We start from the raw sequence: 16,183 nt of genomic DNA, 5'->3' as shown, positions 1-16,183 counted from the left end.
TCGCAATGGTAATGTGTTTTGTACCGAGTTGTAATCATTACAGTAATAAACAGACATGTTCTTGGTTCCGCTTCCCCAAAGATCCAGTGTTGCGAAAAAAGTGGATCACTCACATTAGGTAAAAAGTAGCGTATTTTAAAAATGTTCAAAGTTCTTAAGGAATTTCACTTTGTCAGGATAGAGAGCAGTTGCCATTTTGTGAAAAGGATAGAAATAATCTAGTAATATTTGAACACAACAAGGATCGTAGCTTTTTATATACTTCGCCAGAAAGAAAGAACGGTATAGGAAACGAAATATACTAGAAGTTAAACACATAATGAACCATTGTTCATTAGTCAGAGAAACAGACTAAAGTTGATGCTGTGAAAGGTGTGTCTAGTGGAAACTGAAAATGTGCCTTAAACTTCAGGAGGTTGTAGAAGTCCTTCTAAAACGTTCAATGATAAAGATTTTCCATGAACTTCAGAAGTAATAGAATTTCTTCCACCATATCTCGGGTACAGAATCAACTTGAGGAACTGTCATTGACCAGCTGTGCTCAACAAAACACTGAAATGCACTTTTTCCAAAAAGTTAGAGCATTTGCATGTTAGTTTTTCATTTGAACATATAAAAAAATGACAAGCTGGAAAATATGTAATAATAATGATAATAACAATATTTATTTGACTACGTTACATAAAACAATATGTTTGTAGCAAGTCATGTTTGGATTTACATTTAAAATTTACAAGTTAAAATTTACAAGCAAATAACAATAATCACATGTGTAAAAACTTTGAAAATCAAAAAGAAGTAGTGACTTGTGTGTTACCACAAAAATATATTTTGAAGTCATCGACAGAATAGAAGCAATGCTTCAACAAATAATTCTTCAATTTTCTCTTGTAAGTGTTCAGACTGAGTTCTTTGAAATCTTGGGGAACAATATTCTACAGAGAGTATTCTATGGAATTTTTTGCGATAAGTGAAGACGAAATTGATTTGTTCTAATGTGGTGAGCGTTTCGTGTGTTATGTTCGTTGATGACATTGTTTCGCCAAGGATGGTTTCTTCTTATGCATTTTACGTGATACGTAATAAAGAAATAAAGTTAGCAATGGCAAAATTCTGAGTTTTTTGAAATATTCTTGACGGTGATCCCTGTATCCAATATTAGCCAGCACTCTTAATGCCTTCTTTTGCATCCTAAATATTTAAATGGAATGACATGAATTTCCCCAAAGTTGTACACCATAACTAATATGAGATTGAAACTGAAGAATATATAGTTTTTAATATATTTGCACTTGTGATTTACTTCAATTGGCGAAGAACAAATAGAGAATCTGAGAGTTTTCTCTTCAGTTGAGAAATATGTGCACACCAGTTGAGTCTATTATCTAATGTAATGTCCAGTAATGTTACTTTTTTAGTTTCACACTTAGAGATAACTTGATTATTACCAGAAATCTGGATGTATTGTGTTTTCTGTCAATTTAGTTCAGCTTATTAGATAGAAACCACTGATTAGCACTATTAGATACCTCGTCGAGATGAGACTGTAACATATCATTATTTTTATCCGACAGAATGACAGTAGTGTCGTCCGCAAAGAGAACCGATTTGAACGGCATCATATATTTGCACAAGTCGTTCCCATAAATGACAAATAAAAGCGGGCCTAAAACAGACCCTTGCGTAATGCCATGCTTAATAGTTTGAAAGTTTGATAAGGAACCGTTGAGCATCACTGCTTGTTGACGATTAGTAAGATGGGTTCTTATTAAGTGAAGCGGATTACCTCTAACTCCGTAATAGTTTAATTTTTCCAACAGAATTTCATGTGAGATGCAGTCGAACGCTTTCGACAACCCGGCATTACACTAGTGGGGTCTAACAAACCCCAGACGAATAGGCCTTTTCATTACAATTTTTTTTGTGCGCATGCGTCAGTATCAGCCATCTTTTTCGTACTGTTTTTTGTAAATAGCTATATTAAAGAGCCCGCAACTCATGTTTTAAAAATTATAATATAAATAGAAATTGTAAAAAAAGTGAAAAAAAAAGTTGTAAGTCAAAATACTCGCATTATAATTATGTTATCTGTACAAAAAGGAACAACAAAACGGTGTTGTTATGGAGTATGTAAAAGTGATACACGATACAAACCATTCAAAACTAACACATACTATTTTATAAATTTTCCAAAGCCTTGTCTTGAATATCGCAAAAAAAAATAATCAAATCATCAAGCAAATTAAATATTAAAGCACGTGCAAAATGTGCGAAATGTGAATTATGGGTGAAAAAATGTGGCAGGAGTGACCGAGGCTTTAAATCTATTGATGATGTTACCAAGGATACTTATATTTGTTCACTACATTTCATTGGAGAAAGTGGTCCAACTGAACAAAACCCTGATCCTTTAAGCTATTAGGAATTTCAACATACGTACATTATTCCTTATTGCATTTTTTACTGTAAATTTCATATATATTATGTTGTATTAAATATTTCCCTCTAATAAGAATTTATAAACATATTCAATTTAGTATTTACATATTTGTCTTATTATTAATGTCATATGTACAGCCTCAAAATATTAATGGCTTGATTTATTTATTAGTTCCATAAGTAATACTCTTGTCAACTGAAATATATTTTCAATTACATCAAATAAATTGACATTATTAATAAGAATAAAACTGTAAATACTATTTTTTTAATATGTATAGTAGACAAATGCTGATACCTAACCTCTCAATCAGCTCACACTTTTTTTTCCTTTTTACGGACGCCCATGACGTTTTAACCACCTTTTTAATTGTTCACAATTATGAGCCTCAACTGAATTATTTACAAGTGAAGCACCATCAATGGTTTTTTCCAATAATTTATTTGTTTGTAGAGATAATATTCCTTGCCCAGCCATTGTTGATTAAAACAGTATGAATGTTTTGAATTACCGCCATTTCAATATGACAGTTACGCTTGCGCTCATCTTATGATGAAAAGGCCTATTGTTGAGCGCGACTCAGAGGAAAAAATTTTTAATGTGAGAGTGTTATAATTGTTGACTCAGAAATTTGATAAAAAATTTGGATCAGTTTGGTTGCTAAAAAATATTTGCCAATTAATATGCATAAATAATTTTTAAGCCTAGTTATACCGTTAGCTGATATTATGTCTTTTGTCATGTGGTTTATTCATAAAATGGATTTTGGCAAGGCCTCTATGGTAGATAAACAGGGTTCATTGACACCCGTGGTAAGCAATTCATCAGAAATGTTTGTAATTATATTAGAAGAAGTAGCTGTTACTCTGGTATCTTCTCTAATAGTGACTGATAAACCAAATGAAGTTAACAGGCAAGTAAAGTTCAAAAGGACTTCGGATTCAACTTTGAAGTTTATATTGAAGTCTCCTAGAATTATTATTTTATCATATTTATTTGTGAGCTGGTGTAGAACAATTTCAAAATTCGTAAAAAATACATCCATATCGCCCAAACCTGAACTATGAACAAGTACGACAGGCGTTTTCAACTGAATTAGGTAGATTGCAGTAAATTCACAGTCTTATTTGAATAAGAGTCTTATTTGACTTGAAAGAACTCAGTATTGATACTGAGTTCTTTCAAGTCAATAAGAGAGTGTCTTAGGCCCGAGTCATTATTGTTATTTAGGTAAATGTCTAAGCCACCATGTATTTTGGTGGCCCTACAAAAACTGCCAATCAGTTTTTAACCCTGAATATTAATCAGTTTGAGACACTCTTCACTCTTCCAAAGTTAGGGAAAACATAAAATGTCTTAGCTATTGTCAATAAAAAAATCATTGATTTTTTCAACTTTGTTAGCTATACCTTGTATGTTAATGTGGTACATACTAACTTCTTTTCACCACTGTCAATGGTGGTCAAATATTTTAAGGAAGTCTCTAAGTTGCTTTGGCCATTATTTGTTGTCATTCAAATTTTCCATGTATGTTATGGTTTGAAGCTAACGAGGATTCGTTCAAAGTACATCCACTGTTTTCTGTCATACATCCAATATGATCTGGGACAATCGGGGATATAAAAAATTATTTTCTGAAATTTCGAGCTGATGTTCTCCACTGAGGTCATTCATTTCTATGAGCGTTTGGTTTTGTTTTTCGCAATTCTGAATTTTTTGAAGATATTTTGAGGTCAGTTGAACATCAGGTTTTAGGAGCTTTCTCCTGGCTTGATTCCTCGTTGCATTCGGTGATTGTGATACAGGAATACGCAACTAGTATCTTTTCGAAACATTGTTCAGCTTTTTCGAAAACATTAATCTATGCTATTATCTAGGATGGAATGTGGGAAGTATAAGTAAGAAAGGCCAGCTCTTGATAACTAATGAAATATAGACTTCTTCATTCTGATTTGGCATGTCGTTTCAATTGCAGTTCCACAGCAATATCTAATATTCTATATACATGGATTTACACTCTCATTGAAGTTTTGGTAACTCAACTAATGACAAATGCTCCTTCAAGGAACAAAAACAAATGCTGTCTACCCTCATGTTTTAGTATCTTTACAAACTGCCGCATAGTACTGGATTGCATCGAATTGAAATGTGTCAGATCAATTTACATGGATAAACAAAGATTAACATACAGTTCCTATAAGCATGTAAAGTGAAATGTAATATCTCAATCTGTTTTACATTGCAATTGTTCATAATATCTGTATTTTACCTTGTAACTTGTTTATTTCCAACCATTTAATCTGGTTCATACTGTAAATATCGTTTTTTTTAATGGAATTTCATGTGCTAATTTGACGAGCAAGCACTGAAGATGACCTTTCAGGTCGAAAGCGTAAAGCGCTCTGCAATAAATTAAAAATCTGCACGAAATACACTACCTTTTTTTTATATAATACAAACTTGGGTTACATAACAAAAATTATATGTATATACGGTGGCTTTTAAATTGAAATCAATATGGGAATGATCAAAGAGTACTTATCTATTTATTTATATATATATGCTCCCCATAAGGATTATTTTCACAACGAGAAAACAGCTCATCATACTTTATCCGTGAGAATCTTCGAGTTAACATACATACATATATATATATATATATATATATATATATATATATATATATATATATATATATATATATATATATATATATATATATATATTGAGATTATCAAAAAGACTATTTCCATCATTTCATTTTAATCTAAATCTAAGTAGATATTTTACATTTATTTATGTACTACACTGTTACAATTCATACATTGAATAAAAATTTTGAAAAAACAATAGTTTTGACATAATGGATGAGGTAGAAGTTTTTTAAGGTGTTTATATTATTTTCGAAGTCTTCACTTTTATTTAAAAAATGACAACTCCTTGGGGTTAGGTTAGGGCTAAAGTGAGTGGGTCTATTCGACCCACTCACCTGGGTCATACTGGGTCGAGGAGAAACTTCTTGGGAAGTACTTGCCCTTGTACTTGGAAGAAATAGTCACGATTTCTATTCAGGACTATCAGCAGATATAATATATTCTGTGGATGATTTGTTTTCTTCCATCATGGACATAGTCCTATACTTGAATGGGCATTTCGACCCCAACAATAGCATCCCCTCGTATTAATCCATCTGGGCTTACTCCCAAAAATCCACTTGACGCAACCACAGCCCAGTTCGAATAACAATACCTTCAGCTTCATGTTCTCGATCCCATAGAACATATTTAATATGTTTTAAATTGTATGCTCCTGAAACAAGGTTCAATGTTTATATTTTCAATTACTTTTTGATTCATCTACCTACCAGCCAATCTTTTGAATAAATATTTGGGAAAACGCTTACAAGCACCCAAAACTACTCCAAAGTTGCTGGCTGTGAGACGATGTTTTCTACAAACTAGCCATTTTTCATTTCGAGTTTGACCAATTGTTAGTTTAGACACCTCCAGAATCCAGTTTTTCACAGATCTACATCTTTTTATCAACTTGAAGTATGTCTCGAATATTACATCCTTGATGCCAACAACAAGACTCTCAGTATTTGCTTCAGGTTCACTTGACTGTGCAGTCAAATCTCTCTCTGTTGACCTAGTTGACCTTCGCGGGATACAAGTGCTTTATTCTTTTCACTTGAGATGTTGAAGGTGCTTCTTTTTCAATGCTCCAAGTGCAAGCTTTTTCTGTTAGAGGCTCATTATAGTATCCAAATATTGCCAAAGCTGCCATGTGATGGCAGATGAACTGTCCCCTCGGGCAAGTAAAATCAGCACTTTCAATCATCCACTCAGTAGTGAATTTAATCTGAAAAGAGTGTTTCCAATATTTCAATTGTTTCTATATAATTTCTTAACCATGCCGCTACTTTATATGTTGTATCACACATACTAGCATGAACAAACCCCTTCAAAATCCTAATTTCAGATTTGAATATCATGTTTTCAACATGGCCTGATTCTACTAAATTTTCTCCTCTTTATATCCGTTTTTCCTCATCAATGAACTAATGTATACTGGCTGACAACTTGATAACATAGTTTCCACTCATTTTTTGTACAATGATGAATTCATATAAGAAATTAAGAGTTGATATCACAAGAAATCAAGAGTTGATATCACAAGAAATCCACTACTAAACAGTTGAATTACATAACCTCAATTATTTTCAAGAAGTTTTTATTTGAATTTTATAGATATCACCTGTTTCAATTTTTTATATAATAATTATTATCAAGTTCTTCGCAGAAATGTTATCGATATTCGATGAATTTCCAAAAACACTAGATACTGGAGTATAAATATGTTCTTATGGAGATGTATGTGTGAAGGAAGCAAACCAGGACCACCAACCCAATAGCGACGTCACACTTTTCCGGTCTATTAATTTCAAAATGAACTTTTTACAAAGATATGTAGATAATGCCTAGAAGTTGCTATCAGAAACAAATTGGAAAAAAAAACTTACTCAAAATAACTACTTATATATAAAAATTGAATTATACAAAAAACACTTTCCTATTTCGTCCTTTTCCGTTTGTGTCTGAAAGTAACTTCTATGCCCAACCTACACATCTTTGCAAAAACTTTATTTTCAAATTGATTGTTTTCTTCCTTTGGAAATTTCCCACGTTTTTCTGTGTAAAGATGGAGAAGTAGAAAGCCAAAATCTATCATTCATTACCATTACTATTTTTGTAGTACGGAATTATTATATACTTGTGTTGATGTTTTGATATCACAAACTTATATTTCCAGTGTGGGTTTACCAGATCCTACAACTTTCATGTCCAGCTCCCGTTTCGGTTCTCGCAGTATTTAATCGGTAGTCGACCAGTAATGAAAAATACTGTTGAATGAAAATGAGTTGGTACTGACTTGCAAAAGAGTTGTTTCCCTCAAATCAAAGCCCATATGAAGTTCCTGAGAAACGTTGCATATTCCAGAAATCAATAAATACAGTTATTTTATTTCACTGTCAAGCAGGTCAATAAATTGAAAGGATGAATAATGCATCATATAATGTTAAAAATAATAATAGTTCACAGACCATTTGAAAGTGAACATTAAAAAATGAGAATGAATATAGAAAATATCCATATCATTCATTGGAAGATCATTCTGCAAAATTGGCGATGAAATTCTTCAAAGAAATTAAAAGAAAAACTTAAATATATAGGCATGGACAACTCCCCTTACAAAAGTGGCATCTCTATAGGATCTACAGAAACCTCAAATTTTGAGCTCTGGTTTTGTCTAGTTTTCTTGTAGTGAAAGCTGCAGTAAAAGACTGGTTAATGAAGTGCTCAGTTTTACCCATTCGGTAAATCTCTACTGTGAATGCTAAATCGTTCACTGTGTAATGGAATGCCTGATGTGTTAAAAGGAAAAGCCTTGTTAATTCTTAGCTAACTTTGATGGTTGTTGTTCGTATGGAGGCATGAGCTGGTCAACAGAAAATCCCATTTCACCCCCACTGAAGCTTCAGCATGGTCATCTGGAAAATAACTTTACAATGATCACAATACATCAATGAATTATGTGAAACGAAATCGCGCTTCAGTTGAATTAGAACTGCGACCTTTGACTATGAGCAGTTATATACAGATACATTCATTACCTTCAAATATCTTCCAGGACATTTTAACGATTTTGAACCTCAATCAATTTTGAAAATCCTGCATATGTAACTTTCTATATATTTTTAATCACTCAACTATTCGTTTAATAGAACTGCAATAGTCCAGACAAAGATCACAATGGTCGAGTTGAATATTGGTTTAGTAGAAATTATTATTATATAAGTAGATACCTCATTTCAACATTTAATACAAATATTACAGTGAATAAATACAGCTCTGCTTTAATCTTTAAATTTATTTTGTGTTGTGTTGACACTATGAAGGGTATGATAAAAATGTTGGTACAATCAGAAAAAACCCAAATATTTTTAGGAGACTTCTTCATCATTGAACAAAAAATGTGGAAAACTTTCAAAAAAAGGAATAAAAAAATAACTACAAATATATGTAGTGTATATACCAATGTTCCTTTCAGATACTAACCGGAAGAAAAAACTTCTCAAAAATTTGTCTCTCCTAAAAATATTCCCTTTTCAATTCAAATAAAATTTCTGTAGCTGGGATTACCTATATTTCATGTATCACATTGTGTAACGTTCCTTATGAATGTTATCTATTGTAGTTCCATAATTGGACCAAAAAATTAAAAAAGGAAAAATACATAATCAATAGATTTGAGGAAAATATTAAATAAAATACATGAGATTGAAAGGATTTCGATTTGAAATACTAGAAAAAATATTTTTTACATAATAACCAATTATTTTTCTGGAATGAAGGATACCTTCTAGTGGTTTATGATTTTCTTCACTTTTTCCTTAATTTTGATACTAGTTTCAGCGGCATCTCAGACTCCTCAACTTTCTGTGAAAGGCCAAATAAATCTTTACATTTTTAGACAATAGTTTTCTAACTCCATCCACTGTTGAAAACAAAACATATTTAATTAGATTCAAATAAATTGCTTTATGTTATTGTTCTCAAATATATTGAAAATAATGAAGATTTTCATTTCAGGTTCATGTTCTAGCATCTGTGCTGAAGAGTTTTCTACGAGAAATGCCGGAACCTCTGCTTACATTTGAATGTTACGAAAATTTTATCACAGCTGCGAATTTGGATGTGGAATCAGATCGCGTAACAACCCTTTATGATATTCTGAAAAACTCCCCCCTCCCAACTATGACTTGATGGAGCGATTAATGTTTCATTTAGCTAGGATAGCACTTCATGAAGAAACTAACAGAATGAGTGCTGCTTCTTTAGCTATTGTATTTGCACCTTGTGTTTTAAGGACAAATAAACTTGTTCCTGCCCAAGAAAGTTTAATAGATATCGGAAGTCAAACTCAGTGCATCGAAACAATAATTAAAGTGCAATTGAGAAAGATTCGCAGTACTTTAGATGACATTGATACTCTGGATACTGCTCATCAAGCTGCAACTAACAGGCTATCAAGCTTGCGGAGTTCTAAAGTGTTTACTCCTGACGAACTTTTGCCTCCCAATCAGCAAACTATGGAGCAACAAACTGATGAAGAGGAACATCTTCTTGAAGATCACATTCAGGAGATTCAGAAAGAAAAAGAACATTTAACATCAACGCTGCCCACACTTACACATGCTACTTCAGACGATGATATGTTGTCCACTGATGGTGATGGAAGCCTCGACGATTTATCGTGCATAGCGGACAAAAGACCTAGACCTATAGTGAGATCAATTTCAACTGGGCCCACATTGAGGCGGCAGTTGTCAAGCGAAGCAACATGCATGGACAATTGTGACGATCCCATAATGGTGTAAAATAAGTGTACATACTCTAGGTATTAAAATGAAATTTATATTTTTTAAATTATTGTGTGATAGCACACCTAAGAATTTCCTCTTGTATTATATTTTTTCTCCTTGTTGACATGATTCTTCAGTCAAGTGATATATTATTGTTGTTTGTATAAGAAGCCATGACAGTCTATGACGAGTGTGTATTTCTGTGTAACTGCATATTTAGGTGAATCAATACGAGAAATAGGACTCCATTCGAAAGTGTAGTTTGAAAATATGGGATGTTTATACAGTTGAAAATTACTTCAGAGACAAAGCATTGTGACAAGAAATAATCATATCTTTATTTCAAATGTGCCTCCTAGATGGATTCATCCAATATTCTTATCTCTGTCTCTAGCCCTGTTTTTCACTGTTGAAATCCTTCATATTCACATTGACAATTTTATTAATTGTTGAACTAATAGGCTTTCAATTTTTTAAACGAAATCAATACTTATGACTGAAAAATAAATGTCTTGAAAAAGATTTATTAATGCTCCCACTGAAGTTCATGAAATATCAGCAAAAGTAGTTGTTTCGAATTTCTATATATTTTTAAGGATATAGTAATCAATCACTTTTAATGGAGATTCTCATTTCTTGTTAAGAAAGAACAGTTGTGATGTCAAAAAATTTGTACTATAAGAGGCAGGGTAATGGTCATTTACCAATTGTAGAGAATGATGTAATAATTATAAGTTCGAGTATGGACACCTTGAGTTACATATTGAAATGAATTATTCTCCCTTTAAATATAATGGTGAAATAATCTTTTGATAATTGTGGTAAAGTGTTTTCTATATATGTATATTTAAAAAAATGAAAAAGTTAGGAAACTCTGGTCTATGTCTTTTGTTGAATTCTACAAATTGAACCGAAAAGAAGGATTCTTCACTAAACAATTTTTTTGCACTCTACTATGACTTTATCAAACCACAAATTTGTAAAATATTCATCATTATAACTAATTATTTTTCTCTGCAATGTCATTCCTGTGATTTGATTAAAACATTTCGATATGTTAGACAAGGTGTTGCACTGTAACTAAAAACGCTTATAAAGACTTTCGTCTAAGGAATAAGTGATTTCCTTGTTCCAAACCACTTTTTTACAGATTTGAAACAAATGTTTGAAAATTCTCAGACCATTAAGAGACACAAATACCAAAAATTTATTTTTTGAACATTTGCGACATTTCTGATAATGAAGTGGCTGACTAAGAATAAAATATTTGGATTCCAAATTAGGAAATATGTATTTTTTGATTCTGCACAAAAGATAATTCCTCACATACATGTTTTCTCGCAAAACAATATCTGGCTTTCGTCAAATCATAAATTGTATTTGCTTTATCAGTTATCCTTTATTTGACAAACAAAAACTCAAGTAAAAAATGTTATTCAAATAAAAAATACAGGCGTGAAAAAAAAAATTCAATAATAGCCTTTCAATCACAAAGTTTGTATGAATATTTAAGTTATTTCAAATCAATTTAAAAAATTACAGGCTTATATCACTTTTACTTGATAATCTTTGAGATGTGAATTGTATAAAATTAACTCTTTTAAGTTAATCCTAAATCGGCATTATTCAATGTAACTCCTGAATTATAAATCAGTAATTCTCGATTGTCTCTTATCTTTTTTTATATTTTTCGACCAATCAAATGGTGAATTTGTTCAAATTCGAAGCAATATTAAATATTGTTGAAAAATGTTTAGTATTTAACAAAGTTGTTATTGAGGAAGAATTCAAACCTCTACTTGCATGTATTGTTTTTCAATAAATAAATTATCAAGTGTTATAAATATGTAATTTTTGTGAAAATTTAATCAAATGTTTTAATTGAAAATTCAAATGTTATTTATCTCCATGCAATGTGTTATAGTGCCAAATTTGTTATTTGATTTGTTTCAGACTGTTCAACCATCATTTGTTCATATCTTTACTTTTCCTGTTGATAGTTAATTTTTTGTTTTCAACTGTTGATTTGTTTACTAAAAATAATAATCAGCATGAATTTATTCATTCATATATCTAATGCAACCATTTTTCATTCATTTTCTTTCTGATCAAAGCAGTCCCCAATGATTCTGCTTTAATTTTAAGTTTCATTAGTGTTTAATTTACTAACTATTTTTTAGCCATGAATTTTCTACGTTTCATTTTTTTTGACTGTAAGTAAAACAGTTTCAAGTATTAATAATTATTTATTGCCATTCCAAAATTTTTATCCAACTGTTTTCACAAGCTCAAATGACAGCATTCCCGGGTCCTAAATATTTGCATTGTTGCCACATCTGTCTCCGTTCATATGCTCAAATATATTTATAATATTTTTCAAATTAGTTTTCGTTTCTCTATTTGATTTTGGTGACATTATATACAATCTTCGATAGATTTTTAAAATACTGACCACACCCTAATACAAGGGGTATTCAGTGACTGAGTTTCTTTTTCATATAAATGTTTGTTAAGTGAATATCTAAATTAATAACTATACCAAATGTTAACAATAATGACAGAATTGTTTATATCAATCTATAAATATGACACATAATTTGTAAATAAAGAAGTATTCAATAATGTTGTTTTTCTGAAGTGCAAAAAGGGTAGTAATAGTACTTATGATGCACTGTTTGGAACCTTTGGTGTAGTAATGAATATTATTGGAGTTTTTTCCCAACACCAAATCGTTATTTTGAAGATGATCACTTGGTGATCGAAACACGTGTCGAGGTGTTAAAAATAACGATTTGGTGTTGGGAAAAAACTCCAGTAATATTCATGTAGTAGTAGTAGTTTATTTAACCATATTATGTATATTTATACATTTATGGCTGATGACTATAAATAAAACTGGTACAAACAAGTAGAATTCAGACATACGTAGAGATTAAACGTCTTACCTAAGGAAGTTCAATTCTCAATTATATGAATTGGCCACGTCTGAAGAGATCACAATGGTAGTTGTTCATGTCGGCCTGATCCTGTGTGTAATGTTTAAAGTCGTTCAAAAACTTATCAGTGCTATCCGAGGCCTGCTTCAATCCATTATAGTTTTTTGCTTATCCTTGGATAGGTACATATAGGGGTTAATATTGAGAATCCGAGGAGGGTGGGTTGTGATCTCTTCGGGTGTGGCTATCTCATATAATTGAGAATTGAACTTCCTTAGGTAAGTCGTTTAATCTCTAGTAATGCTGCGATAGCCATGTTCTCGAGATTACAAAGGTAGATGATTAAAGTAAATGTGTAGCTTCTAAGGATTAATTTAGTGATATAAGGCAAAAGTGTAGTTCAACAATTAATTCTAAAACACTTGATGTGATGTTGATAATTAATAATGAATAATTTGTTATTGTATTAATTTTTTTTTTATTTGAATTTTATTTTTAGAGTTTTCATTTTTATTGTTTGTTTAATCAAATTCAATATTATTCTTCAGGTAGATACCTTATTTTACAGATATTTCTTACCATGATTAGCTCAGTCGGATTTCTATAAGCATGCACCGCCCTATCTCTCTCTCTCTACAGGTAGAGTTCTTGGAAAGGTTTTGTTTGTTTTCAAAAATATTGTGCCAAATAAATTTTCAAAAAAGGATAATAAATATAATATTGAATTCCAAAATTATGGCACTAATAAAATCAACCTTAACCTTAACCTACCTACACCCGCGAAAAATATCTTAAATTTTAAATCATGAACAGAATTACACCACAAAGTACCACTCTATAATAATTGCTGTTCTGTGGTATAACCTTGTTGAAATTAAAATGCTACAATGTTCTCTGCCTTATGACAGATTACTAAAATGGCTGCTCAGTGAATGTTTATAAATTAATCATTAATATCAATTTTACAAACGGTTATCGTTCTCAATGTGTTTTAAAATGGTGAATGAATATTCAGTGAGTTTTCAAACACTGAGAAATTGAAATGTCTCTCCTAGATTCCTTCTATCAGCAAACAGCTTCAGTGATGGCTGTTTGAGTTTTATAAATGGTTTCTAAATACCTTGAATTTTTCCTTTTTGGTGCAGTGAATTGATCTGGATGTTTCTTCTTTCTACTCCAATTTTTCCAATTGATACTATGGTAAGTTCAATTGTCTGCTTTCCAATATATATTTTTATTTATAATTGAATCTATATGTATTTTAATAAGTTTGATTTATCAAATCTCAATTTTAATTCAATTTTCAAACTTTCAAAAATTGTACGTGCTACTCGTTCTAGCGTTGATCATCGACTCCTTTGGCTTCCCCTTTCAACAAACTCCCCATCTCCTTGGCAACCAATTTTCGAAAATTCTAGATGCTGTCAAAACCTTCTGATTTGTAAATTTTGGCACTTCACTCAAACTACACTTAGTTTATTTACCATTTGTACTCATAAACAAACTCTAATATCTAATATTTACAATATTGGTTGTTTTATAACAATTCATGTTCTGTATTTTACAAAATTAATTTTTGAAATTTGCATTTGGCAAAATTCATGAGCTCCTCTCCAATTCTCTCACCTAATAGGCTAGACAATATTTCAGCTACATGGTTTTTTCATATACTGAGTGTTTTTCCTTTCACAAATTGAAACTCTTTCAAAATATAGATTTGGATAATTTGAATAAATTGTAATGTTGTTTTGTTTTCTAATATTGATTTAAATGTTTTTATTAATTTGTTTTTGTATCTCAGGCAAATATATATCTGGTTACTGATTTTTCAAATACTGGATTGTGACATTTGAATTTCAATGGAAACCAACTAAGGAATGATTTAGTTGTTACATTGTGTGTGTAACCATTTTACTGAGAACAAAAGATAAGAAATTTCTAACTGAGGTAACATATCTAACCTAAATTTTAAATGAACAAACTTATTAACTAGTCTCATTGGACAAGATTCTTATAAACAATAAATATCATACCAATATATATATATATATATATATATATATATATATATATATATATATATATATATTGGTATTTGCCTGATGTTTGCCAACATCAGGCAAACCACGCTGATGAGGCCTCCATATTTCTTGAGTGTCATGTCCACGAATTTCCTCCTTTTGATTTATATCATACACACTCAATAATATCTATATCTCTGTATCTATATCCTGGACCCGGAAGTCACGCAGGTAGCTATAGCTGCCTACGTGGTGATGTTAGATGATGCCTGGGAATGCTGGGTCTTCTAATTGAAACCACAAATGTGCGGTTGGCTCCTGTTGGTGACACCGTGCATATGTGATGTTTTTTTTCCATTTTTGGTAACCAATTGTTGTCCACCTTTGCAATTGGCTGTACCGCTCTGATGAGGCCAATAGCCAGAAACACGTGTCCGCGGTTTGCCTCCATATTTCTTGAGTGTCATGTCCACGAATTTCCTCCTTTTGATTTATATCATACATACTCAATAATATCTATATCTCTGTATCTATATCCTGGACCCGGAAGTCACGCAGGTAGCTATAGCTGCCTACGTGGTGATGTTAGATGATGCCTGGGAATGCTGGGTCTTCTAATTGAAACCACAAATGTGCGGTTGGCTCCTGTTGGTGACACCGTGCATATGTGATGTTTTTTTTCCATTTTTGGTAACCAGTTGTTGTCCACCTTTGCAATTGGCTGCACCGCGCTGATGAGGCCAATAGCCAGAAACACGTGTCCGCGGTTTGCCTCCATATTTCTTGAGTGTCATGTCCACGAATTTCCTCCTTTTGATTTATATCATACACACTCAATAATATCTATATCTCTGTATCTATATCCTGGACCCGGAAGTCGCGCAGGTAGCTATAGCTGCCTACGTGGTGATGTTAGATGATGCCTGGGAATGCTGAGTCTTCTAATTGAAACCACAAATGTGCGGTTGGCTCCTGTTGGTGACACCGTGCATATGTGATGTTTTTTTTTTCCATTTTTGGTAACCGGTTGTTGTCCACGAATTTCCTCCTTATGATTTATATCATACACACTCAATAATATCTATATTTTTATATATATATATATATATATATATATATATATATATATATATATATATATATATCTTCTGTACCCCAGAACCAGAGTATGTTAAGTCCAAAAAGTTAGTTTTTCAGTAGAGCTTAAGTAAGTCCGTATTAGACTTTTTAAAATTTTGAAACACTAAATTCACTAAGTTTGGCAACTATTTCATAATTCAATAAGTTTTAGGCTTGATATTAAGTAGCATAACTGAAAATTTCGGTTTTGTTTTTTGTTTTTGATTTATGTGACTTAACA

At 31.7% G+C, this 16,183-nt stretch overlaps 1 protein-coding gene and 1 long non-coding RNA gene across 3 annotated transcripts in view; one reads left to right on the top strand and one right to left on the bottom strand.

Moving 5' to 3' along the window:
• The window catches only part of LOC111509285 (unconventional myosin-IXb), a 263,644-nt gene extending 251,156 nt beyond the window's left edge, over positions 1–12,488 (top strand). The window contains 2 exon segments of the mRNA XM_074179210.1: positions 9,094–9,238; positions 9,241–12,488. Of these exon segments, the coding sequence (XP_074035311.1) occupies positions 9,094–9,238; positions 9,241–9,881 (786 nt within the window). The 3' untranslated portion in view covers positions 9,882–12,488.
• Positions 5,221–14,748, bottom strand: LOC141484139 (uncharacterized). Of its 2 annotated transcripts, XR_012466496.1 has the most exons (3): positions 13,923–14,748; positions 5,805–8,998; positions 5,221–5,749 (listed from the first exon to the last, which is right to left on the bottom strand). It is a non-coding gene; the product is annotated as an uncharacterized lncRNA (long non-coding RNA). The 2 variants fall into 2 exon arrangements; XR_012466495.1 differs by lacking the exon at positions 13,923–14,748 and having other exon boundaries at positions 5,805–9,094.
• Between the last annotated feature and the right edge of the window lie 1,435 nt (positions 14,749–16,183).

This window comes from Leptinotarsa decemlineata, unplaced genomic scaffold, assembly GCF_025532065.1.
Source record: "Leptinotarsa decemlineata unplaced genomic scaffold, Ldec_3_MD MMD2_tig00004677_RagTag_RagTag, whole genome shotgun sequence".
NCBI lineage: Eukaryota > Metazoa > Arthropoda > Insecta > Coleoptera > Chrysomelidae > Leptinotarsa > Leptinotarsa decemlineata.
The sequence above is the reverse complement of the archived record's forward strand: the minus strand, read 5'-3'. Positions and strand labels throughout refer to the sequence as shown.